We start from the raw sequence: 26,046 nt of genomic DNA, 5'->3' as shown, positions 1-26,046 counted from the left end.
GACAGTGACATAGATCAACGATAGCAGTACAATATGATTCACAGTGGGTAGAAGCGCATGTCCCACGCAGAGGCAAGTAAGGATATAAGTACACTTGAAAATCCTCATGACACTTTTTCACAGAAGTATACAACTCAGCACTGGGCAAGGTATTGGCACGTGGTGCAAAACTTTTCTTAACTGATCACATGTAGTTTGACACAGTCCGACAATGTCGACATCGCCTCTAAATCAGTGTAGTACAATGCAGCAGATATTGTCAACATTATCAACCAGTATCAGGCGTGTCCCCCACTGCGTCCATCCCAGCTCCCACCTGTACCTCCTCTTCTACTGCATCATCTCCCTGTTGCAATACATAATCCAGCAATGGCTCCCATATGTCCTTGGGCCTCGAGGACATTGGCTGTGTCTCAGCGTATATTCCAGCCTGCCCCTGACAGTATAGCATGTCCTGTAACCATTCTTTAAATTTCGGGGCCCTCCCTCTCCCTCATCTGCATACAAGCCATCGCTTCGCCAGCAATAGGGCTATATCCACGAACTTCCTACTTCCCTTAGGTATGTCCGGGGTGTACCCAAGAAGGAGGGTCATGGGGTTCTTATCAAAGGTCAGATTTGTCATCGTCTCCAGAGCACCATGGATTTGCTCCCAATATTGCCATATCTGCGGGCATTCCCAGGCTAAATGGAAAAAAACAGCCCCTGGCTGTCTACACCTCTCACATCTATCAGTGTCAGCTAAGTTGAACCTATACTTCCTGACGGCCGTATAATACACCCTATGCAAAAATGTATAATGAATGATCTTGAAGCGACAGCTTGCAGTAATGCGACCCGTAACTTCACAGCAGTATGTCCATTGCTCAACGGTGAGCTCCTACCCGAAGTCAGCATTCCAGTGTTCCCTGGCATTCCCCACCACCTCTGGAATGTATGAGCGAAAGATACTATATATCCTCGATACCAAGTGCGTACCGTCAGCACTGTCCAATAAAACATTCATGGGGGGAGACCGTTTCTCGTTCTCGTGGGTAGTCCGTAAGGAGTTGTTTCATTCCCTCCCGGAGCCGTATACAATAAAAAATGTCTAGGGGTGTAGGGACAGTATCACCAAAGAAGTGCTCCTTTGAGCGAAACATCCCATCAAAAAACAGATCTCCCCAAAGTGCTATGTGGAGATGCTTGCACATGTTTTGGAAGCCTGTTTCTTGAATCACAGTCACCTTTGGGTGATAGGTCAGGGGCAGGCGTGGTGCATATAACAAAGGGATTCGCAGTTTTTTCAGCATTCTCTGCCATGCATCTATAGTACAGGACACCGTGGTTGGTGGCATCTCAAGGACTGTAGCCGGACCATGGATAATACCATTGAGTGGCAACGGTTGCGCATTCCAGTCCTCTACTGCTATCTGCGGCATATAGCACGTAGGTGTAACCCAATGATACACGTAATGCGCCTGTGCACTGAGATAGTACGTCTACATATCTGGGATATCAAAGCCCCCTTTGTCATATGGTTGGGTTAAAACAGTCCATTTAAGCCTCGGTTGGCGTCCTCCCCAGACTAACCTAATCAGTTCCAATTTCAGGGTTTTGAAGAAATAAGCTCCCGGATGATATGGTATATTGAGGAAGAAATATAAGAATCGAGGCAGTATGACCATTTTAATAAGCGAGACCCTACCAGCCATCGATATAGGTAATCAAATCCAGCGGGTAATGGTATCCTTTAGCTGCATCACAGCCGTACCATAATTCATCCGTATCGTTTCCTCTCTATCTCTCGAGATCTGGATCCCTAGGTACTTCAGGTCAGAAGGCATCATTCTAACAGATAATCTAAGGGGAATTCAGACACTGTGGGTGTGAGCGGAAAGAACTGGGCCTTGCCCCAATTTATAGTGATTCCCGACATTCTGCCAAAGGCCACAAACTCGCGCAGCAATGCATTAAGTCGGAGCTGTGGTTCCACAACATATAACGTCACCCGCATATAGCGGTACCGAGATTTGTTGTTGAAAGCACTTAAACGCGCTTTTCTGGTGCAGTTGTCATAGCCGTCATGTCAGCGGCTCTATTGCAATGGCAAAGAGGCGGGGCGACAGTGGGCACCCCTGCCGAGTACCTCTAGTAATGTGCAAGCTGGGCGATAGGCGGCCATTCACGAGCACTCTCTCAGTAGGTCTATTGTATAATAACTGCACCCGTGTAAGAAAAACAGGGGGGAATCCCATTATGTGCAGTACAGTGAAAAGATAACACCATTCCACCGAATCGAAGGCCTTGGAGGCGTCTAAGAAAACTGCCGCAAGTGGGAGCTCCGGTGCCACCGTCTGGATAAGGGAAAAAAGAGTACGGAGGTTATGGCTAGTTGCTCTAGAAGGAACAAAACCCGATTGATCTGGAAGTACAATTTGTGTCATGAGTAGAGATAGTCGAGTGGCAAGAACTTTGGCTAAGATCTTTGCATCGCAATTTATGAGGGACAAGGGACGATAGGAGTCGCATTCCTTGGGGTCTTTGCCAGGTTTCAACAAAGATGTAATCACCACTTCACGCATCGTTTGTGGCAAAATACCCTCGTCGAACAAATCTTCGAAAACTTCACGTAATACCGGTGCCATGATCTCTATGTAGCATTTGTAAAACTCAGCCGGTATACCGTCTAAACCCGGCGCCTTCCCATTCTTCAGGGACATGATTGCTTCCCTAATTTCGTCCAGCTCTAATGGGGCACTTAAAAATTTCCGATGGACATCACTCAGCCAACATAAAGCTACATCACCCAAATAACCATCATAATCCATGGCACCCAAAGCCTGCGTGGTATACAACTGCTCATAGTGTGTGGCTAGCGTGTCCAGGAGACAAGCATTATCCATTCTGATCGTTAAGTTCTAGGATAGTGGGATCCCCTCGAGCATTCCGTATAATCCCGGCCAATGCTTTTCCTGGCCTCTCCCCCTCACCGTACTTGCGGGCAACCCAATATTTATTACAGAATTTTGACTCCCGTGCAGCTTCCTCCTCATATTCAGACAACTTGATTCTGAACTCTTCTTGCACCCTATTTCCATTCCCCCTCTGCATGTTGCGCTCTAATTCTTTCAGGTCCCCCTCCAGCCTGTGTATCGTGCGTTGAATATCTCATAGTACTCTACTCCCTTTTGCTATGCACCATCCACGAAGCATGACCTTAAAGGCCTGCCATACCATTGCAATGCTATTAACGGTTCCCTTATTTCGTGGAAAAAAGTCCAGTATGTCACCCATCAGCTCCTCCCGAAATGCCATGTCTAGTAACGCAGTAGGTTGTAATCTCCATGCAGGTCTGGGGCGGTCACACCCTGGCACCCGTATTTCAACTAATACTGGGCAATGGTCTGAATACGTGCGGGACAGATGTTTCGCAGCAATGATATCCACAGCCATACCTCTTGAGATAAAACAATAATCTAGTCTTGCCCAAGTGCCTGTATATGAAGTGAAATGCGTGCCCTCAAGTTTCGTGGGATGCTTGTGTCTCCAGCTGTCAATCAATGACCCCTCCTCTACTATACCCTGCAAGGCCTCCCTGGCTTTGGTGTGATAATGTGCCATACCATCCGTCCTATCCAATGCAGGCACCAAGGCCACATTAAAATCACCCCCCCAAATCACCCGTGTGGAGCCAACATGAAGTACCTTGTCCCACAGCATTGTGAAAAATTCCGGCGTATCAGTGTTAGGTGCATAGCAATTTACAATAGTAACCATCCCTTCTCCCAGTCTCCCCCAAACCATAACATACCTCCCTGAAGTGTCCACAAGTTGGCCAAGCAGAGTGAAGGGGACTGAGCATTTAATTAGTATTGCTAGACCCCTGGCGTAGGAAGAATAAGACGAGAAATGTCTACTGCCAGCTCACCTAATGGCAAAGGAAGGACTAGATTGTGGAGAAATGTGCGTTTCCTATAACAATATTATGTGTGCTCTGTGTCTGTCAAGATATGAGAGGACCTGTCTACCGTTTCATGCATCGTTAAGACCCCTAACATTCCAGGAAAGTATTGTTAGTGATTCATCAATGACTCGCCCTTCAGTCATGCGAGAAATGGATCTGAAGTATTTCAACAATTCTTGCGCTGGGTCTGCCACTCCCCCCCCCCACCGTGTCGTCTTAACGTGTCATCTCGTGCATCCGTGCCACCCAATTCTGAACAAACATCCCCTTCTTCCACCCGCCACCCCTCCCCCAACCTAACCCCCACCCACTGAAGCAACCCCAACTTGCCAGAAGCAGTATCCCACCCCCTCCCCATAACCCCCGTCAACAATCCCTTACCTCTCCAAACATTATGCAACAGTCCCAAGATGATACATTCCAACATAGGGGTATACCTGTAGGGGTAACTACTAGAGTGCAACACAAACACTTCCTCCTCCTCAAACTCCAAAACCTTCATGACCCTTGGCTCTGTCTGAGGAGGGGTGGTGGGCCCTGGAATACATTACCACTGGGTTAATCGCGAACTGCTCGGCAAGTCCTCTTTATAACGTCCCCAGCCTCTCCGCTCTGCAGTAGCGTGTGTACGCCATCAGGTGTGACTAAGGAGCAGTCCACGCAATGAGATCTCCGCGTCAAGCTTCCTCATCTGTCTCTTGTGCATCTTCCCGCTGGGCAGGGTTACGACCATTCGCTCCACGCTGCGTTTTCTTCAAATTACGTAGATAGTCCTCCACATGCTGCGGATTCATGAAGAATCGCTGTTTTCCTTGGTGCGTTACCCATAGTCGTGCGGGGTACAGCAATGCGTAATCGATCTGAGCCGCACGTAGCTTCTGTTTGACATCTAGAAACTTGCGTCTCTCTTCTTGTACTAGTGGAGTAAAATCCGGGAAAATCGAGAATGACACTCCATTATACGTCAAAGTTTGTTTAGTGCATGCTGCCCTCAGAGCCACATCCCGGTCCCGATAATTCAGTAATCTCGCAATGATGGGCCTCGGCGGAGTCCTGGGTTTTGGTATTGGACCTAGAGACCGATGCGCTCGCTCAACAATGAATTGCACAGAGAAGGCCTCAGCGCCAATGGAAGTCAGGAGCAGCTTCTCTATGTAGTCTTCCATCCGTCCTGTGTCTGTGGATTCTGATACGCCCGTGACGCGGATATTATTACGTCGACTGCGAGCTTCCAAATCCTCGTTTTTCACAGCGATGATCCAAAGCAGGTTGTCCATCCACGCTAGTTGCCTCGTGTGTCCAGTGGTGGTGTCATCATTGTCGGATATACGCCTCTCAGTTTCCGCGATTCTTTCTTCATGCTGGTCTACTTTGTGGACGATGGCGTCCATTCTGGAGGACATCCTGTCTACTTTATCAACCACTGTGGCGAACCCCTGCCTCATTTCCTGCAGCAGCTGTCGCATGTCCAGGTCCGTGGATGCTGCACTGCTTCCCGCCATGTCGCTATTGTTCATTTCAGCACCCGCTGCATTAGGTTTTGAGCTTTTTTTCGCAGCGTCAAAGGATAGCTTCGGCTGGCGATTGTCTTGCTTCCCCATCTTGCCACTAGCCCCAGGGCCTCGTGAGCACACCACAGCCAGTCGAGAGGTATCAGACATATAACCAGGTGATATTTGTCATCTGGACATGCAGCAGGCCTCTGCACTCTGCAAACTGTCAACAGTAGCCTGTATGGTAGAAGTGCCCATTCGCTGTGTGGCTCCTCAGCTGCAACACGCCATTAGGCAGACCAGAATGGCACAGTCACAGCGCCCTTGAAAGTGAGTCCTCAGTTCCTTTATCCCTGTTGGCGAGAGCGCAGATTGGCAGCCCCCTGCGCTGTAACCCCTCAGCAGCTGCAGAGCCTTAGCGCACTGAGGTGTCCATTCAATGTAAAAAGAAGCACAAAGAGACAGCCATAGGAGTGCAGCTGTGTCACAGTGCGTAGGCCCAAAGTGTCTAGCGCTCCGAGCAGCCGCCGTCGCAGCAGGGGCCTGTCGGCGCCACCAGGAGCAGTCTGGCGCTACAATCGGTTGGGCCAATATGCCGTCGTGGGGGGGTATTTAGACCGTTTCCACCCTCCCGCGCACTGCAGCGGTATCACAGTCAACACGCTGCACTTCGGGTCCCCACAGCGGCAAATATCAGCCGGGCCCAAATCCCCACATCACAGATCGGCTCCGTCTCCCTCTCACCGCAGGATTGTGAAGAGCTATAGTGCGCCATCGCTGTTGCCTTGTAGTGCGCCCATTACAATCTCCCCATGTCGGGGGCGCCCAGGCGCTGCCACCTCGATGTCCGTTTCAGTCCGTTGAGGCCGCCGCCCTTGTGGTGGTCCTCGGAGTTTCCTGTTGCCTGACGCCTCTCGGCCCAGCACCCGCAGCTCCAGCGCCCTCCTGGGAAGATCTTTCGTGCCTCCGTTCTCGGGCATGCAGCGTCCAATCAAAACCAAAGTTTCACTGAGGGTGGGGAACAGGGTGTTCAGCAGCCAGGGTTCATTTCTGCCGTGCCGCGACCCAGTTGGGGAGGATTAATTCAGGATAAGTGTTCCAGGTTACAGGAGCCTCACCAGAAGGCAGCCATTCTGTGTGTGCACCCTCTAGCGCCCCATCCAATTTTCAATAGTTTTCTACACATGTTCCCACCTTTTTGTTTGACGTTTGTTATTGTAAATATTTGTTGAACGTCTTTTGTAGGTATATCTGGCTAAGCCCCTTCTAGCAACCTATGATCAATATTAAAATGAGGTTTCCAGTTGTGAAACCACCACAAGGACTGTAACCCTCTCCCCTCATTTTCCCTAAAAGTGCATGGAAGTGGCATGACCGCAGTATTTATTTATTTTAGTTGAAAAGTTTTATAAAGCACAAACAAGACCCTTATGGGCATCGGAGCGCTGTACAAATTTGCCGAAAACATGGGTAACCAAAACACAATGGGACGGAGGGAGAGACTAAAAACAAAGGGGGTAACGTATCCAGTTGTGAGATGGGGGGTTGGCTTGACCAGAACAGTTACAAGAGTTCCAAAGATAGTTACTAAACAATAGTGTGTATGGGAGAGTGTGTGTTTGTGTTAGGGTCTATTTAGGATCAGGGTGGGTATTACTGAGCCCTATGCTTTGTCTGGCGAAGCGGTAGCAAGGAACTTGATATGTCTGCTGGGTCGGAGTGGCCTATAAGGTAATCAGGCAGCACCCAAAGGGCTGGTCTAGCAGGTCAGCCCGTGGGCCAGTTTTCTGTCTGTTTAGAGGCCTATCTTATGGTCTAGTGGACTACTTATTATTATTAATTTCCCTGATATTACCCCAAAGATTGCCTGCAGCAAGCATGAGTGCAGTATCCCATGTCCTACAACACACCTATACAGCCTGTGTTTCTAAATTGAAAACCACCCGGTATGCAACTGTTCGTTAAAGGGAGCCACATTTATTTGTGTTTTCTGTCCTAATCTGACACCCAGTTTTTCCTCCTTGTTGCAGTTCGAACCCATCATCCAGGCTGGTAACGAGGAGATGGTCCACCACATCGTACTCTACACCTGCCCCAGAGGAGCCAATCTCAGCACACCAACAGGGGTTTGCCAGGATAGACGTTTAGGAGACCCTTTCACATGGTGTTTCCAGAACTTGGTGGCCTGGGCTGTCGGTGGAGAGGTGAGCTGGAGATAGTAGTTTATACTGAGGGCTAACTCATTACCTGCTGGTACCTGATCAAAGCAGCTTGCTGACTGTGAGTGGCATGCCTCTTCAGCCTCCTACCTGTATGTCACTCTTTCTGTGTTGTGCAAAGTAGGGTTTAGGGGGTGTATGGTTGTTGCACAATAGATACACTAACTCACTATGGCAGCTAATAAATCTGAAAAAAGATCATGATGTAGGGAAACCGCTTAATGAGGTCTTTACCATACAGCCTCTACCCCACAGGTAAGAATCTGTACCTTTACCACACGACTAAGCACCCAGGCAAACATTTTTAAACAACATTATTATTTTGTTCAAAAAAATTGAAGGGAGTTTCAGACACAGGTAGTAGTAAATACATGTAAAGGTAATTTTGGGGTTCTGAGGTGGGTAGTGGTATAGGGAGATATGGGTAATTAAAGGGTGTACGACTGGGCAGTGAGAAACACAGGTAATGGTAATTTTAGGGTTTAGGTATGGGCAGTGGTAAAGGGAGGAAAGGGTAATTTTATGGTTACGGGTGGGTAGGGGTAAAGGTGGTAAGGGTAATTTTAGGAATTAGGGGTGAGTAGTGGTAAAGAGGGTTAGAGTAAACAAAAAACATTGGGGTCTTACCTTATATATATATACCTTCCATGGTTGATAAAGGCATGCGTGGTAAAGACTACGTGGAAAAGGCATGTGCAGTAAATGTATGCATTATAAAGACAAAGAACTCTTGTGTTATACGCGATGATTATGAAAAGCATACACCTGTGTGGTAGATTCTTTTGAAATATAGTATTTAAATTATTTCTTTAAGAAAGCCTGTATGCATGGAAGTCTTTGCACTGTGAACAAAAGAATCTGTAAATCTAACAGCCTGCAGGCTGCAATCCATATAGAGCACTTGGCTTAAGTTCAGCAGGTTACATATTTTGCGGAAAACAGCAAGGTGTATTGTTCCCTCAGGTATCACCTGATCCATTATTTGAAAAAAGTGCTTTGCGTGTTATCATTGTTGTATATCGCTAAATGAGGAGTTTCAACATTGGGAGTCATTGTATCACAGCCACCACATCAGGTATCACTATGGTACCATTACATGCAAGAGTCATTATATTAAAGTTTGAATACTTTTTTAAAGAAAAAAAAATATTTATACATATATATATATTAATGAAAAAAATAACGGTTACAGGGGGGTTATACTCAGGTTCAGATTTTACACACACAAAACCATTGACATTCAACAGTTATAAATATCTCAAGAAACTATAAATCATGCCCTAAGGTAATTATTACTCACGCCCCCGCCGTGGACAGTTTTCTCATCAATAGTTTTATTGCAAATGTTGCAGTGACATTATCAATGATGTCATAGAATTGTGATGAGTGATACAATATGTGGGGTAATTAGCAGAGCATGGAGAGGGTTTGAGTTATAGTTACCTTAGAGCACAAGTTATAGTTTCGTGAGATAACTGCTGAATTTCTATGGTTTTATGTGTGTGAAATCTGAACCTAGCTATAAGGTTTCTTTAACCGGCGGTGAGGTGCCCCCGTCCCACTTATTAATGCCAGGCTCCTTCTACAATTGACCAGAACCTGGGGATTGGAGGGAGGACATGCACCCTCTCGCCAAATATAGCTACTGATCCGTCCCCAAAACCTGGCCCACCCGGGGGAGCATGAAAAAAAACTAGCGCAGGAGGCTGTGCTTGTTTTTGGGGGGAATTTTGCCACAGATCCGTTGTTCCGCTGCAAATTTGCAGGAAAATGTTTTAAAAAACATTTTTGGCCCAGGCCAGGGCCACTGTGGGATGTGCCACCTGCCGTAGGGGGTCAGGTATTCCTTCCTTGCCCCATTGTGTTTTTTTGGTCTGCTTTTTGGGACTCGGCGGAGTCCATGTCCCAGGATGTCTGCCACAATTTCCTGGTTGTAGTCGTGGCAGCCAATCATGGCATTGCTATTGGCGTGTGGAACCGCCTATTCACTGCGATGGAGCCGCATCTATAGATAAACATAAATCTTTTTTCTTTAATAACTCCAAACCTACTGACCACATTTGCACCACATTAGAAAAAGCACTCTTTCTGGCCCAAGCTCCGGCTATCTGCAAAATTTGGTGTAATTCCGTTCAGAGTTCGGGCTGTAGTAATTTCTTAAATCTCTATGGGAAATTGCATGGGGGAAATGTGTTTGGGGATCCCACTCTTTCTTGGCCCCTGCCTGACAAATCACCCATTAACTTTCCAGACAGCAAATGAAGTGACTGGCACACTAGTATTTAAAATTCCATAAGATTCATCAAACGGCGGCAGAATTATTAGCAAAACAATAAATGCTTTTCCTATGGAAACTAGGTCCTAACTATAACTACAGATTGGCAATTGCCAGCAGGTTATTTATATATATATATATAAATATATTTATCTATATGCATTCTGGGTTTCTGTGTATTTCGGAGTGCATCCAAAATGCCGGTTATGTAGGTTTTAGAGGTGATGCCCCTTAAAGGTTCAAGGACTTCATCTCTCTGTCAAGAAAGGGCCTGCACTCAAATATCTGAAGTAATCCATTTATTTCAAAGGCAGCACTTGTATAACTAGGAACGAGTTTCGGCTGTTGCTTCAGCCTTTGTTTACCTCAAAATGCATTGTGCTGTTCATTTCATTTATGTTTTCTCCACAGGTGTTGGTAATTAGTTGAACATAAAAGAGTTATTCCCATGTTTAAAATCACTCGAAATTGTCTTTTGCACAAACAGTGGGAATATATAATTAAAACATATTTCTCTTCAGTCTCAGCAGAATAATAAAAACCCTTTTATTTAAATTTTATTAGCATCGAGCATGCTGTATTAACTTTGTGTATTAACTTTGTGGAGTCCATAAATCACGTCTTTAGGTTGACATGTTCATTCCAAAAAAGTTGGCTGCCACTCACAATGAAAATGTGTGGACTCCATGAAGGAACCGACACTCTGGAGGTTTTCTTCACCGATTTAATACAACGGAAGGCTCCTGGCGCGTTTCGGTGGACCTTGATCACACACACATACTATATATACATATATATATATATATATATATATATATATATATATATATATATATATATATATATATATATTTCCGCACTCGTACTCCTGCTTACACGCCACGCCATCAATCCTCGGCTGACAAACGAGCAAGAACACGGAAGACCCAGAGTGCTGGTGAGTTTTTTATTTAACAGCACACCACAGCAGGATAACGTTTCGCCCTACACAGAGGGCTTGGTCACATGGTGCACCGAAAGAGTTGCGTGAATTTAAAGTGCTAGTGCAGTAACAACGACATCAATGATTGGTTGCTCACACAGACAGACAGACAGACAGATAGATAGATAGATAGATAGATAGATAGATAGATAGACACAGCTATAGATATAGACATATGTACAGATATATATATATATTTAAATGGATAAGCAAAAACGAATAACGTAGAAAATATATTTTGATATGAATAACTATAAATAACTGCGGTATAATGACTCTTGCGATCTAGTGGCCCCTATATAATTTTCATGAAAACTGCATGAAATTACGTGTGGTATGTAAGTTCTGGTGGCCCGGTGAACTAATGCTCTCCAGAAACATATTTTTGACCTCATCCCCACAGGTTCATATCCTATTGTGTACACTCAGTCTTTCCTCCTTCTGAGATTGATAAAATGAGTACCACTGAGTTGGAGACAGTAAACACCTGTTATTAAGCCCCAATAGACCACAAGGGCTGAACGTGTGCTTTATAAATACACATTACATTATGCAAAGCAGAAACTGTATGTGAGGGTGCTACAGCGGGACTCCCAAAATAATTTTTTTATTTGCACTTACCATTTCCCTGAAACCTCTAAAAACACACTTATTCATCAGTGGGGCCCATTACACTGCACATTTACTCTGATCACTAAAACTTGGCTTCAGGAATTTGGTGAAACACAAAGGAGTAATGCTGTAACATTTGGTGGAGTGTCTAAACCTATTTAATCAGTTTTTATTTACACCTACAGTTTTTATACACTTTGCCATGGTTTTATTCAAACATGAATTTTATTCAGACACACCACCATCGTGGCAATGGATCTGCTAGAAAGAAAACTAGGCGTAGGAAAATCACAAGACCAGCTTTAATATTCAATTTTCCCAATTTTATTAAAAGCAAAACTTTAATATGTAAAATCTTAAACTTTATTTAAAAAATGATCATTTTATTTAGAGCTCAGAAAACAGTCGTTTATTTAAAAATCAGTTAAAAGTTTAGCAAAGAATAGATAGTTCCAAATTCATTCTCTCCTAACATCCCTAACTAACGCCCTCATCTTATCCATTTATCCTACAAGGCAAAAAAGGAAAAAATTAAAGTCTCTTACATCCAGGAATCGATCTGCAATCCGACAGCACTTCGAGAAAAAAATCGAAAGAGCGACACCCTCTATGCAAAATCAGGGGTTTTTATACACTAATTTCCTAACTTACTCTATCTAAAAAGTATCTAACATCACCAATTCAGGTTCTGATTGGACAATTTTGGGGTGGGTGAACATCAAATTCATGGTGAATCAGCAGAATCATAAAGGTTCTTTGTTTAAAACAGTCTCTGGCCTGGTATCTTCCTTGACTCACAACGTTGGCCTGTTTTCTCACGTTTAGAACACTCGAATGTCCATATTAAAAAAATTCAAAAAGACTTTATTTGGTTTTCAAACTTTGATAACCATAAAAGTACATACATCAAAACTTTATCACAATTTACACAAATTACACAATAAATATTTATACAAACAAAAACATCTACTAGGCTCAGGCTATTAAAAATATTAGATAATTATCGTTTAGGCATTGATTAATTCTTTATTAAGTAAAATCTTAAACTTTATTTCAAAAATGATCATTTAATTTAGAGCGCAGAAAAAGTTGTTTATTTAAAAATCTGTAAAAGTTTAGCAAAGAATAGATAGTTCCAAATTCATTCTCTCCTAACATCCCTAACTAACGCCCTCATCTTATCCTTTTATCCTGAAAGGCAAACAAGGAAAAAATTAAAGTCTCACATCCAGGAATCGATCTGCAATACGACAGCACTTCGAGAAGAAATCGAAAGAGCGACACCTTCTATGCAAAATCAGGGGGTTTATACACTAATTTCCTAACTTAATCTATCTAAAAAGTATCTAACATCACCAATTCGGGTTCTGATTGGACAATTTTGGGGTGGGTGAGCATCTCCTCACCATTACAACATCAAATTCATGGTGAATCAGCAGAATCGTAATGGTTCTTTGTTTAAAACAGTCTCTGGCCTGGTCTCTTCCTTGACTCGCAACGTTGGCCTGCTTTCTCACGTTTAGAACACTTGAATGTCCATATTTTGGCAATCATCCTAACTTCAGGGCAAAGCAGCCTTGAACTTCTCATCCGAGTACAGGCAGCTCTAGGCACGCATGCACAGTCTAGCGCTTGCTCACAGTTAGCCAGAGTAACCGGATTTTGTAGACCTCAGAGGCCTCTTTTGGAACTATCATAGAAACAAAAACACAAATTCATGTTAATTATGGTAATGAACCCTTCTGTTTACCTCCCACCATACTAATGTTTCCCGATTAGTTATTACCTAGCAGGTAAGCCACATAAATGAGTTTTATACTTACATATCCGACGACTTTTAGCACAATAACGTGTACAATAAGCACATTCATATTGCGTTTACTTATCTTTAAGCTGTGCATTAGTTCACAACACAACAACAATACAAATTAGTTAATTATTTTGTTTCATGCATGCAAAATTAGTATTCCCCAAATATTCATGTATTGTGCATCTTATACTATGGTTGGTTATTTTACCACAACACACCAATAGTAAATATTAACGTTATGGAACATTGATTTCACAAGGGGTACACAAAATTTTGTTTTGCCACCTTGCTCCTTCAATTCCCTCATCTGTTGATTTTATCACCAAATATCTCTCAAAATTTTGGAAATTTTAGCAGAACATGTTTCGGATTCTTTATATTAGTTTTACCTATACTCTTGTATCTTTTTCCCTTGAATCTCTAATTTCCTCCATTTCTATCTCATTCTTTTCTCTAACTCTTGCTTGTCGTTCTTCATTCCTTTTCTTTATTGTTTTTCTAAAATCTCTCCTACCTTTGTATATACAACATAGTCTTATCAGAAAAATCACTATCACTAAAATTGTTATCAGAATTAGTATTTTACCTATAATTGAACTACCTATTTCTTGGAACCAATGCTTGATTGCTGAGAAACTTTTGCCCAACTTTTCAAGGACACCTTCAACCTCCAGTGGTTCAATTTCTTTATGCAGATCTGTAATATTTATAATATACTTTTCAAGATTCTGACTTTTATCTGGGATATAAGTACAACAATGATGCACTTTTAAAATCCCACAGACTCCTCCCTCTTTTGCTAAAATGATGTCAAGTGCAAGTCGATTTTGCATTACCATAGCTCTCATAGCAATCATTTCAGTATTGACCATCAGGAATCTTCCTGCGGTGTCTGTTGACAATCGATCAACTATTGTGGACAATTTTATGAATCTATTTGCATTAAACGAAATTCCCACTGCTGGTATCAGTGCTCCAAATACATCACTCATTATTTCTAATACACTCTCTCTTATTTTTCGACTTAGAACTTTACCTATCTCATGCTTTCCATTAGTACCTCTATCTACATGAAACATTTTTGGAAAGACCAAGCCCACATAACAGGTCCCATACCAATGGTTAGGCAACCTATAGTAAGCTCTATTCCCACAAATAAAATAAATTCCAGGAAAAACAGGATCATCTCCTCCCTTAAATCCCCAACCTCCTATAATTCTATAGGTGTCTTTACATTGGCTTGCACCCACAAAATAATTGTCATACATTGAATTATCTCTTCTGATACAAACTTTCCCTAACATTGGAGTATCTATATTTTTAGCCACATTCACATTTTTATCATCAAGATTCTCATCATCAAATGTCCAATATTTAGAATTTGCATGTCTCATTTTCTTATTTTGTTTGTAACCAATCCTTCTTTCCTCAACCATGTTTAAAAATGCTTTCTCTTCAATTCTCATTTTACATGTCAAATTATTGTTAAAAGCATACTCATGTGTCAGCTCATCTAATTGTAAGAAATATCTCCCATCTCTTTTGCTGGTTTCCTTTTATTCAATGTACTATCCATTCTTAATTTTGCAAATATTTCATCTACATTGGAATAATGATATTCCAATTTCCCAGTTTGATAAAAACAAACTTGCAATTACACTACAAGTTACTCCATATGTAAGAGGAAGGTGGTGATAGGTCACCCCTTCTGACACTGATGCTGGCAATTTTACACAAACATAACAGTTATCAACATTCATAGTTTTATTGTACTCAAGTAACAACTTTGAAAAGGTGTTCTTCGTATAGTCACTAATTGACCTATCTTGATGCAACTCTGGTTTGTACACATGGGTCTAATGAACTTTTTCTTTCTCACTTGGCTTATTTAGACTCACATTTGGTTTTAATTTCGTTACCCTTTCTTGAAAAGTAATTACAATAGCTAAAACTACCCATAATATTATCAACTATCCCATACATATTGAGCATCATCTACACCATTTTCTAAAAATAGAACATTTTGTTTTATGGTTATTCATTGCCAGTTTCTCTAACACAGTTTCTTCGACCTTGCGTCACTTATAAATTATATACCACTCAATTCACTAACAAATATTCTTCGACCTTGTGTCAATCCTATTCTAAATTGTACTATAGTTAAGTTTTCTAACAAGTTTTCTTCGACCTTATGTCAACTCCGACCACTTCTATATTTACAATATCCGTCTCACAGGACTTCAGAACTTTTTACTTAATACCATATATTTTGAGCACCTATCTCTTATCTCTTAGCTGACTTCTTTACTCACTTTTCCCAATTGACTTTGGGTTTTACAGGTTTTCTTGACTGCTATTAACTTCAACAATGGGTGGTAGGACGATGTACGTCCACTCAGGTGATTTATACCTCTGGTTTGGTCTTCTTCCTCTTTTTGGTCTTTGGACAATTTCTATTTTCTTACCCAAGGTTTCTTTCTGACTAGTGATCTTGTTCACTTGCTCTTCTGGCTCTTTGGTTTTGTTTACAATTTTAAATCTCAATCCACCTGTTTCTTTAGGCCAATTGTCTCCTTTGCAGACTTTCTTAGTCTTTGGCTCTACTGTATTATGCTCCACTCTCCAAGCTCTTGTTCTTGGGCTTTTTCTTAATGGAGTTTCATCTGCACTGTCATCAGTTTCACTTTCAGTATCTTCAACTGTATCATTGATTATGATTTTCACAATGTCTTTGTCTTCATCAGACTCAGTTTTCTCTTCTGTTACTCTGTTAGGAACACCTTTGTAGCTGGTACTTGGAATCTCATCCTTATCGTGAGTTACTTCCTCTTCCCCAGTCTCAGGATTTCCATTACTGCCTTCAGAGTTTTCAGATTGCTCTTCAGTTTTCTCCTCTTCAGCAGTTTTGTCTTTACTTTCCTTTGCGTCTTTACTGGTGTCTGTCTTTACCAATTCTCGATCTTCAGATTGATCTTCAGAATCTGGTATCTCCACAACCTCCCTTTCACCATCACCTTCAGACGCAGAACTGGCTTTAGATACTTCCAGATGTCGACGTTCCTGTCGATCTTCAGTATCTGGAGTTTTTTTCTGGTTCAGCTTCAGAGTCAGAATCAGTCGTACTTTCACCGTCGTACGGGTATTCAGGTACTGGGAACACGAATGGTGTGGCTAGCATGAACCCATCTTTTCAATCCAGCACACTTGACTGCAGTAGTGCTAACCAAGATAACCTGTCTTGGTTTCTGCCACTGAGGTACCAAGCAGTTTCTCCTGCGATGCACTTTCACTCAAACCCAGTCTCCAGGGACTAGATCATGAGCTGGATTTTTCTCTTTGGAATTTGACTCAGTTCCTACCTGGTGGAGCACAGAAGTTACCACATCAGGCAGATTTTTGCAGTAATCCAGTATGATGTCATCATTAATTGTCAACAACTTATCAACTGGTACATAGGCTTGTCTCATCACCCTGCCCATTAAAATCTCATGTGGACTTAGTCCAGATTTTCTGTCAGGTATGCTTCTTAGTGTCATTAAAACAAGTGGCAAGGAATCGGGCCACTTAAGTCCTGTTGCCAGACACATTTTTGCAATTCTGTTTTTAATTGTTCCGTTCACCTGTTCCACTACTCCTGAAGCTTCAGGTCTGTAAGCACAATGTAGCTTCTGGCGAATGTCGAGAGCTTCACAGATCATCTGCATAAGTTCATTTTGGAAATGAGGGCCTCGGTCTGACTCAATCGTCACCGGGAACCCGAAACGTGGTATTATCTCACGTAAAAACGGTTTGGCAACAGTCAACCCATCGTTTCTTCTCGTGGGGAAAGCTTCCACCCATCGAGAGAACAAACAGATTACTACAAGAATGTATCTAAGTCTGTTGCATGGAGGCAGCTCAACAAAATCCATCTGAACCCTTGTAAATGGACCACCCTCCCGTCCTATGGTTCCCAAACTTACAACAATTCTTCTGTTTGGATTAAATTGCTGGCATACCAAACATCTTTGGCACAAGCTTTCGGCAATCATTCTGAAATTAGGATTATACCAAGTCTGTCTAAAGAGACGAATCATGGCATCTCTGCCAATGTGGGCCTGACCATGGTACATTCGGGCCATGTCTGAGATCATGCTATCGGGCATTACTGGTCTTTCATCTTTGTAAACCCAGATTTCAACTGCCTCTCTTTGTCTGCATCCTGATTTTAACCAAATATATTTTTCTTCTGCTTCTGACTCTTCCTGTATCTGTTTCACTTCCTGCTAAGTCTCAACTACAGTGGTTAGCATTAAAGGACTCGAAACATGTTCTTTTAACTTCTCTCGATTGATTGAAATTTGATTTTTAGCACAATGCTTTGCAATTGCATCTGCATAATTATTTCCACGAGAAATTTAATCCTCACTCTTTTTATGGGCTGAACATTTTAAAACTGCTATTTTCCCAGGCAGATGGATAACATCTATTAGTGTTTTCACAAATTCAGCATTTCGAATAGGTGTTCCTGCAGAGGTCAAATAACCTCTTTGGGACCAGAGCTGTCCATAATCATGGACAACTCCGTAACCATATTGACTGTCAGTCACTATAGTTACTTTCACCTCTTATACATGCTCGTATCAAAGCAATCAACTCCGCTACTTGAGCAGAATGACTTGCTTTCAGACAAGATGCTTCCAGTACTTCTGCCACAGTACAAATAGCATATGCAGCACTTGGAACACCATTCTCTGTTCTCAGGCATGATCCATCCTCAAACATCACAAAATCTGATTCAGTTAGTAGTTCATCTCTAATATCTGGTCGGGGCTTTGTACAATATTCCAGTACATCCAAACATTTGTGATCACGCTCACCTTTTACTTCTGCTTCAATGGTATCAGGCAACAATGTAGAAGGATTGACATTTACACATCTAGTAACTGTCACATTCTCGGCTCCCAAAATTATTTTCTCGTATCCGGTCATTCTACTGTTGGTCATGTACTGTGTCTTTGTTCTAGTGAGGAGAATCTCCACAGAATGAGGTACATATACCATCACAGGAAATCCCATCACTGTTCCTTCACTTTGCTCCAAACTTACACTAGTTGCTGCTACTGCTTTCAGACAACCTGGCAAAGCTTTTGCAACGGGGTCCAAAACAGCTGAGAAATACGCAATTGGTTTTCTTAATTTTCCAGTTCTCTGAACCAATTCTGACAATGCACATCCTTCTCGCTCACTGCAGTACAGTTCAAACTCTTTCTCATAATGGGGCATTCCTAAAGCTGGTGCTTCATATAGTTTAGTTTTCAGCTGTTCAAATGCTTCCATCTCTGTTTTGGTCAGAACAATGGGATCTCTGATGTCTGCCTTTGTCAATCTCTGCAATGGATTTGCAATCAATAAAAATCCACTAATCCACTGTCTGCAATACCCTACCATTCCCAAAAACATTCTCACCTGTCTTTGAGTTTTAGGCGGCTGCATTCCTTGTATCATTTTGATTCTTTCTGTTGTGACTTTTCTGATTCCTTTAGCAATCTTGTGACCTAAGTATTGTATTTCATTTTGACAAAACTGCAATTTTGATGGAGACACTTTATGTCCCTCTTCAGCCAAATAATTTAATAATGCTATGGTGTCAGTTACACACGCATCCTTTGTTTTCGATGCAACCAAAAGATCATCAATGTACTGAACTAACACAGACTCTCCAGGCATACTCAAGTTTTCTAATGATTTCTTTAGCAGCTGATTAAAAATCGATGGACTCTGAGTGTACCCTTGTGGAATTCTAGACCATGCTAGGATACGATTTTGGAATCGGAACGCAAAAATTGGTTGGCTTTCTGGATGCAATGGAACAGTAAAGAATGCATTGCACAGGTCAATCACAGTGTACCATTCTGCATCATGAGGAATTTGGTAAAAAATCCCTGCTGGATTCGGAACAATTGGACAGCATGGGACAACAATTTTATTAACCTTTCTCAGGTCTTGCAAAATTCGAAAGGTTCCATTTGGCTTTTTCAATCCCATAATTGGTGAATTACAAGGACTGCTTTCTATTTCTCTCAGAATTCCCTGCTCAATCATTTTGTTAATCACTGGAGTTATTCCTTCAATTACTTCTGTAGTCATATTATACTGTGGTATATTTGGGTAATTCACACCTTCTTTTACTGTCACCTTTACAGAATCAACACCTTTCATTAAACCTATATCTTTTCCAGTGAAATCCCACACTCTTTCTTTCACTGTCTCTTTCAATTCAACAGGAATCTTTTCTTTGTCAAAAACAGGAAATAGCATATCCTGCTCTGCCTCAATCATGAGCATTGTCATTTTATACAAACTATCATCATCTGGAGTTTGCAATTCTATGCCATCCGGTGAACAGTATATGGCACAGTTCATCTTGCACAGTATATCCCTGCCTAACAGATTAACAGGACTGCTATCGCACACCACAAATCGATGCATATCTTTAAAAGTTCCAATTTCTATTTCAACTGGTTTTGTTAAGGGAGTTTTTATCTGTCTATTAGCTACACCTACAACTTGAATGGTCTCTTCCGAGAGAGGAAGATTTTGAACTTCCACTGATCTAACAGTAGAACGGGTAGCACCAGAGTCCACTAGGAAAGTTATCTCCACATCATTCACCTTTCCACTCACAAATGGACCTGACTGATCTACCTCAAGAGTGGCACCAAGTACACACTCTTCTTCCTCTCTCAGGCACCGTCAGAAACTTTCATCCGGCTCACTGCCATCCTCCTCTTGTAACCAATACTGAGGACACGCATTCACTCTTTGCGCTCTTTTTAACTGTTCACCTCCGCTGAATCCTGTCTCTGCACTGTATCTCTGCTGGTTTACACTGTATGGCAGTGGTGGTTGTGGCACCTGACTTTGCTGATTTGCTATCTGCTGTTTTTGCGGTTGCTGTTGATTTACCTCACATTGCACCTGCGGATTCAATTATGTATTTTCTTCATTAAGTCTAGGCGGACATTTACACTCTTGCTTCCAGTGCCCTAACTTGCCGCAATTGAAACATGGCAATTTCTTTTTCAATTCATCAATATTCCCTACTAATTTGGGTTTACTTTTATTTTTTTTTTTATTTTTTTTTTTTTAAAAACCTTTATTTGAGTATGCAATAAAATACAAGGATGGGCCTACAACCACACGGGCCAGCCGCTAAAGAGGAGAAAATACACAATATACACTTCCGTAGCGGTAACGATCAATCGTCAATGCAATACTCTATATAATATACAGAACAAAAACAGATTTTGTTTTATAAAAAAGAACAGACACACAAAAAAGGCGAAAGTGTATTACTGAAGGTCAGCCCAAAGGACGGGAGGGGACAGCAACAAAAAATGGAATCAAAGCTATAGGCTCCAAAGAGCCCGGATGGGGGGGGGGGGACGGGGCACGAAGGAGAAAAGAAGGGGGGGGGGGGGAGCCGGAAAACCAGCACAACCCCTATATGCAAGGTTCCAAGAACGCTCACCTAAGGAGACCGGGAAAGCTCAATGTCATCCACAAGGGGAGGAGTACAGATGGCACCACGATATTCATTCCATTGACCCCACACCCTAGTCCATGCCCTGGGTCTGCCCCTAGCCACGTAGACAGTCTTCTCACGGAACATAGACCAATCCATGTTGTCTTCCCATTTCGATAGTTCAGGGGGCTTGGAGGCCCCCCAAAGTTGAGCAATATCTCGCTTCGCAACCATATAACCCAGGGTGGCCCACCTAGTCTGGGCCACCGAGCAGTCAGTGGGCTCCCAAACATTCAAAAGACAACGACGAGGTTCCGGACACAAGGACACCCCTGTCACCACAGCCATAACCTCAAGCACAGCCGTCCAGTAAGCAACCACCATCGGGCATTCCCAAAGAATATGTAGGAAAGTCGCACTCAAACCACATCCACGCTTACACAACCCATCGGAAGAAAAACCCATCACAAGCAAACGAGGTCCCGTAACATACACCCGATGAAGGATCTTCAATTGGACCAAACGGAGACGAGCCGGGATAGCCACCTCTTTAGGGGAAGAGAGGGCCGACTGCCAATCCTCGTCATCAAGCTCCATACCATCACGAACCCACGCCTCCCGGAGTCGGACCAACAGATCAGTCCGATTATTAATCAGTTTCTTATAAATCAGGGAGATAGTGCTGTCAGGAAGATGTCCGTCAAGGACACGGTCTTCAAGGGGGGAAGAATCAGGCGGAATCTCACCAGGAGCAAATACAGCGGTCAAGGCGTGCCTAACCTGTAGGTATCGAAAGAATTCCCGACCACTCAAGCCATATTCAGCCTGGAGGGCCTGAAATGTTCGCACAGAGCCCTTGGAATACACATCTCCCACTTTAGAAATTCCAATCATGTCCCAGCGATCGAAACCCTTGGTAGACCAAAGACCGCCCAGACGTTCGGAAGCATAAAGCGGCGTGGCTAACGTCAAGCGATCCTCCCAGCCCAGGCTCCGAGTCGCGGCCTGCCACACCGCCAAAGCAATCGACGTAGGACCCACAAGATGGCGCCCAGCAGGGCGAGAGTAAAGCACTCTGTTAAAGTCACCTCCCGGAAGCTGAAGTCTATCCATCTCAAACGCCGGATTACTACCCGGCGAGAACATGATGTGGTTGATAGCGGACAAGTGTGAGGCCCAATAATACCTCTTAATATCGGGGAGTGCAATGCCACCGTCATACCAAGGAATGGAAAGCTTAGCAAGAGCAATACGCGGGCGTCCATCCCAGACAAGTTGTCTCTGAAGGGTCTCAATCTCCCGAAAATAGGACTGAGGGACAGGATCATAATAATTCTGGAGAGCGTAAAGAAACCTCGGCAACGACATCATCTTAAACAGGGCTGCCCGACCAAGGGGAGACAAGGGAAGCCTGCGCCAACGAGCAACGTCCAAACGCAGTCGAAGCAACGGAGGAAGGAGATTACGATCAAAGCGAAGAGACGAGTCCAGAGTAACGAAAACTCCCAAGTATTTGAAACCATCCCGGGCCACCTGAAGAGGGAGCCTGCTCGGTAATGGAGGCAAGACACCAGACAAAACATACACACAGGACTTGGTCCAATTGATTACGAGGCCCGAGTTAGCACCAAAGGACACAAGAACGTCAAATAGAACAGATAAAGACTTACGAGGGGAGGTAAGATATAAGAGGATATCGTCCGCATAGAGCGAGACTCGGTCCTCGAAGTCCGGGGCCCAGCGGATCCCTTTAAGGGACGGTTCCCAGCGGAGCCAGGCCGCCAACGGCTCAAGGGCGAGCGCAAACAGTAGCGGGGACAAGGGGCAACCCTGGCGGGTGCCCCTGCCCAGGGGGAAGGGAGCAGACACCCTACCATTCACAACAACCTGCGCCAAAGGTTCCGCATACAATAACTTAATCCAGCTAATAAACTCGCACCCGAAACCGAATTTCTCAAGAGTCGCCCATAAATAAGGCCACTCCACAGTATCAAAGGCCATGGAGGCATCCAAGGACGCCAAAATGGCCGGTTCAGTCAGTAGCCCCGCCCTCGCTATCACGCCGTGAAGACGACGTAGATTCAAAGCAGTGTTGCGATGCGGGATAAAACCAGATTGATCCGGATGAACTAAGTCCCCAAGAACCGATAGGAGTCGGGTCGCCAAAAGTTTCGCCAGAACCTTGGGTTCAACATTTAACAGGGAGATGGGTCTATATGAGGAACAAAGGTCGCGAGGTTTACCGTCTTTAGGGATGACGACTATCGTCGCCAAACGCTGATCATAGGGAAGGAGGTTACGCTCACGTGATTCCAAAAACATATCGCGGAGATATGGCGCCATTTTATCGGGTCGCAACTTGTACAACTCAATAGGCAAACCATTTGGACCCAACGCCTTGCCCGAACGGAGCGAACGAATGGCAGTAGCTATTTCATCAACCGTAAAGGGGGAGTCCAAAGCGATACGGTCCAAATCAGAGACACAGGGCAATGCAATATCCCGCAAAAGGAGGCGAGAGTCAGCCACATCCCTCACAGACACAGGAGCATACACAACACGGAAATGTTCCGCAAAACGATCTACAATGGCGATCGGATCAATCACATTCTCACCACTCGCAGACTGAATCACAGGCACCACACGATTAGCTCTTTCTTTCTTGTCCAACCACGCCAGGAGTTTACCCGCCTTATCACCAACATCATACAATCTGCCTTGTTGCTCACGAAACATCACTTTTGCAGCGTCAGTAACTAGGGATTTATATGCAAACTGTTTTAGACCCAGGGCATGAAGTTTCTCAGGCGTGACACCAGATCCCAACTCGTCCTCCAAGGCAGAAATTTCCCCCTCGAGGTCCACTACCTCCCTCTTCACGGCTTTCTTAGCTTCAACAATCAAAGAAAGGGCCTGTCCACGAATCACAGTTTTGAAGGCTTCCCACAGGGACACCGCCGAAGGGACCGACCCCTCGTTTTCCAGGAAATAAGCATCTATGGACTTGAGCAAGAGGGCACGAGTCTCAGGGGAGGAGAGATACCATGGGTTAATGGGAGCCACTCGGCCCACTGCCTCTATCCCAACCTCAAAACGAAGCCAGAGCGGCGAGTGGTCAGAGATGCCCCTTGGCAAATGTATAATCTCACGGACCGCCGACGACTGGGCAGCGGGCATCAGGAAATAATCTAGCCGAGATAGGCTACCATGGGCACCAGAATGAAAAGTGTATTGAAGCTGAGTAGGATGTAACAATCGCCAGCAGTCCACAAGGCCAAAAGTATCCAAAAACCCACCCAACCAACGCTGGGCATGCGGGGTATCCCTGGGGGGATGGCGATCGTGAAGGCCAGAAAGCACTGAATTAAAGTCACCGGCAAGAAAGAGTACACTATCAGGAAGGTCCAACAAGACACGGCCTAAATCAGTGAAAGTAGCAGTTTGCAAGCCTGGGGGGACATAAACATTAAAGAGGGACAGGGTGCGGCCCTCATATCTACCCACCAGAACAATATATCTCCCACGATCATCCCGAATCACCTCATCTATCGCCAGAGGGAGGGAGTTACGAACAAGGATACCCACACCCCTGGATCCTGAAGTAAACCCCGAGTGTGCCACAAGGCTGTAGCCCCATCTATTCATTGCATTACATACATTCCCAATCAAATGGGTCTCTTGCAGGAAAACAACGTCCGGTGACAAACGTCTTATATATTTCAACGCCACACTGCGCTTGATGCGATCTCCCAGGCCATTAACGTTCCAGGAAACAAATTTCAACCCCCTACCCCCCATCCCACCCACCCGAGCCAAGACCCCCCATCCAAGAGCTAGACATCAGAAACATCAGTAAAGACAGAAGCAATTCGCCTTGAAAACAACACACAAAAAAATAAGAACTTCCCATCCCCCCTCCCCCAAGCTGAAAGGAAACACCCCCCACCCTGCACCCCTGCAAAAAGCTAAAGAGCCACCCCAACCTGCAGTGTGCCTGTCGCCCCATAACCCCTAGTCTACACAAAGACCCCGGAGGAGGAAAGGTCTCCGTTCCACCCGCCCCCAGACTACAGTAAGAACAAGAAACAACACACAAAAAATAAATAATCACATTGCAGAGGTACGCCGGCCACCACTCCTGGGAGCGTATTCAAAACGAGACATCAGAGTCAAACAATCAGATCTCCACACCACCTTCGGCACCACCAGGGTGAGCGGCAGACTCAGTATCAGGAGGACGGTCAGGCAAGGAGTCCAGCCAGTCATTAACAGCATCCGGTCTATCAAAGAACAGAGTACGCTCATTATACTCGACACGAAGTCTGGTGGGGAAAAGCATAGCATAGCGTAGACCCCGATCTCGAAGACGTTTCTTAGCACCACGAAACTCCATCCGTTGTCTTTGAACCTGTTGGGAGAAGTCCGGGTAGAAGTTCACTGTGGCATTCTCGAAGGCCACCGGGCCCTTCACCCGTGAGGCCTGCAGGATAGCGTCCCGATCCCTATAATGAAACAGTTTAGCCACAATAGGCCTTGGCGGAGCACCCGGCTTAACTTTGCCCCCCGGGACACGATGTGCGCGTTCAACCGTGAAAAATTTGGTAAGCCCGGAGGGGGCAAGATGGTTTAAAATCAGATCCTCAACCAGGAGATCAACAGAGTGGGGTTCAGGGTTTTCCGGTACACCAACCAGGCGAACATTGCAGCGACGTGCCCTGTTTTCAAAATCCTCCAGGCGTCGGGTCATGAAGTCGTTCACCCGACGAAGATTCCCAACCTCTGTCTGGAGCTCCGAGACGTCCTTTGTGAGGCTAGATGATTTAATATCCAATGACTGCACCCTCTCATTCGTCTTGCCGAGATCAGCACGAATCAGGTTCACCTCAATGGCCACGGTGTCAAGTTTGTGGGCCAAGGCCTCGTACTGAAGGCCGGTGGATTCCCTCACTCCCGAGATGGCGCCCATGATATCCTGTAGGGAAGGCTCCGCCGACTCTTCCAAAATTCGTTCAGACGCCGTACTGTGGCCAGGTAGGGCAGCTCCGGGGGACCCCTTAGATTGAGTATAACGGTCCATGACGTTCGTCTGAACCGGCGCTCCGCGCAGAGGTGTTTTCGTCTTGCGCGTTTCTCTGTCCCCTCTGCCCGCCATTTTGAAGATGCGTCACGGGACAAGCCACCAGGGTCGACGGGCCAAACACC

General features: G+C 44.3%; 1 protein-coding gene across 1 annotated transcript in view; it reads left to right on the top strand.

Annotated features, from left to right (window-relative positions):
- The window catches only part of LOC144768680 (putative DBH-like monooxygenase protein 2), a 574,472-nt gene that overhangs the window by 245,006 nt on the left and 303,420 nt on the right, over positions 1-26,046 (top strand). The window contains exon 5 of the mRNA XM_078652509.1: positions 7,470-7,643. Coding sequence (XP_078508635.1) covers positions 7,470-7,643 — 174 coding nt within the window. The remainder of the gene's footprint in view (positions 1-7,469; positions 7,644-26,046) is intronic.

This window comes from Lissotriton helveticus, chromosome 7, assembly GCF_964261635.1.
Source record: "Lissotriton helveticus chromosome 7, aLisHel1.1, whole genome shotgun sequence".
In the NCBI taxonomy this organism is placed as follows: Eukaryota; Metazoa; Chordata; class Amphibia; order Caudata; family Salamandridae; genus Lissotriton; species Lissotriton helveticus.
The sequence above is the reverse complement of the archived record's forward strand: the minus strand, read 5'-3'. Positions and strand labels throughout refer to the sequence as shown.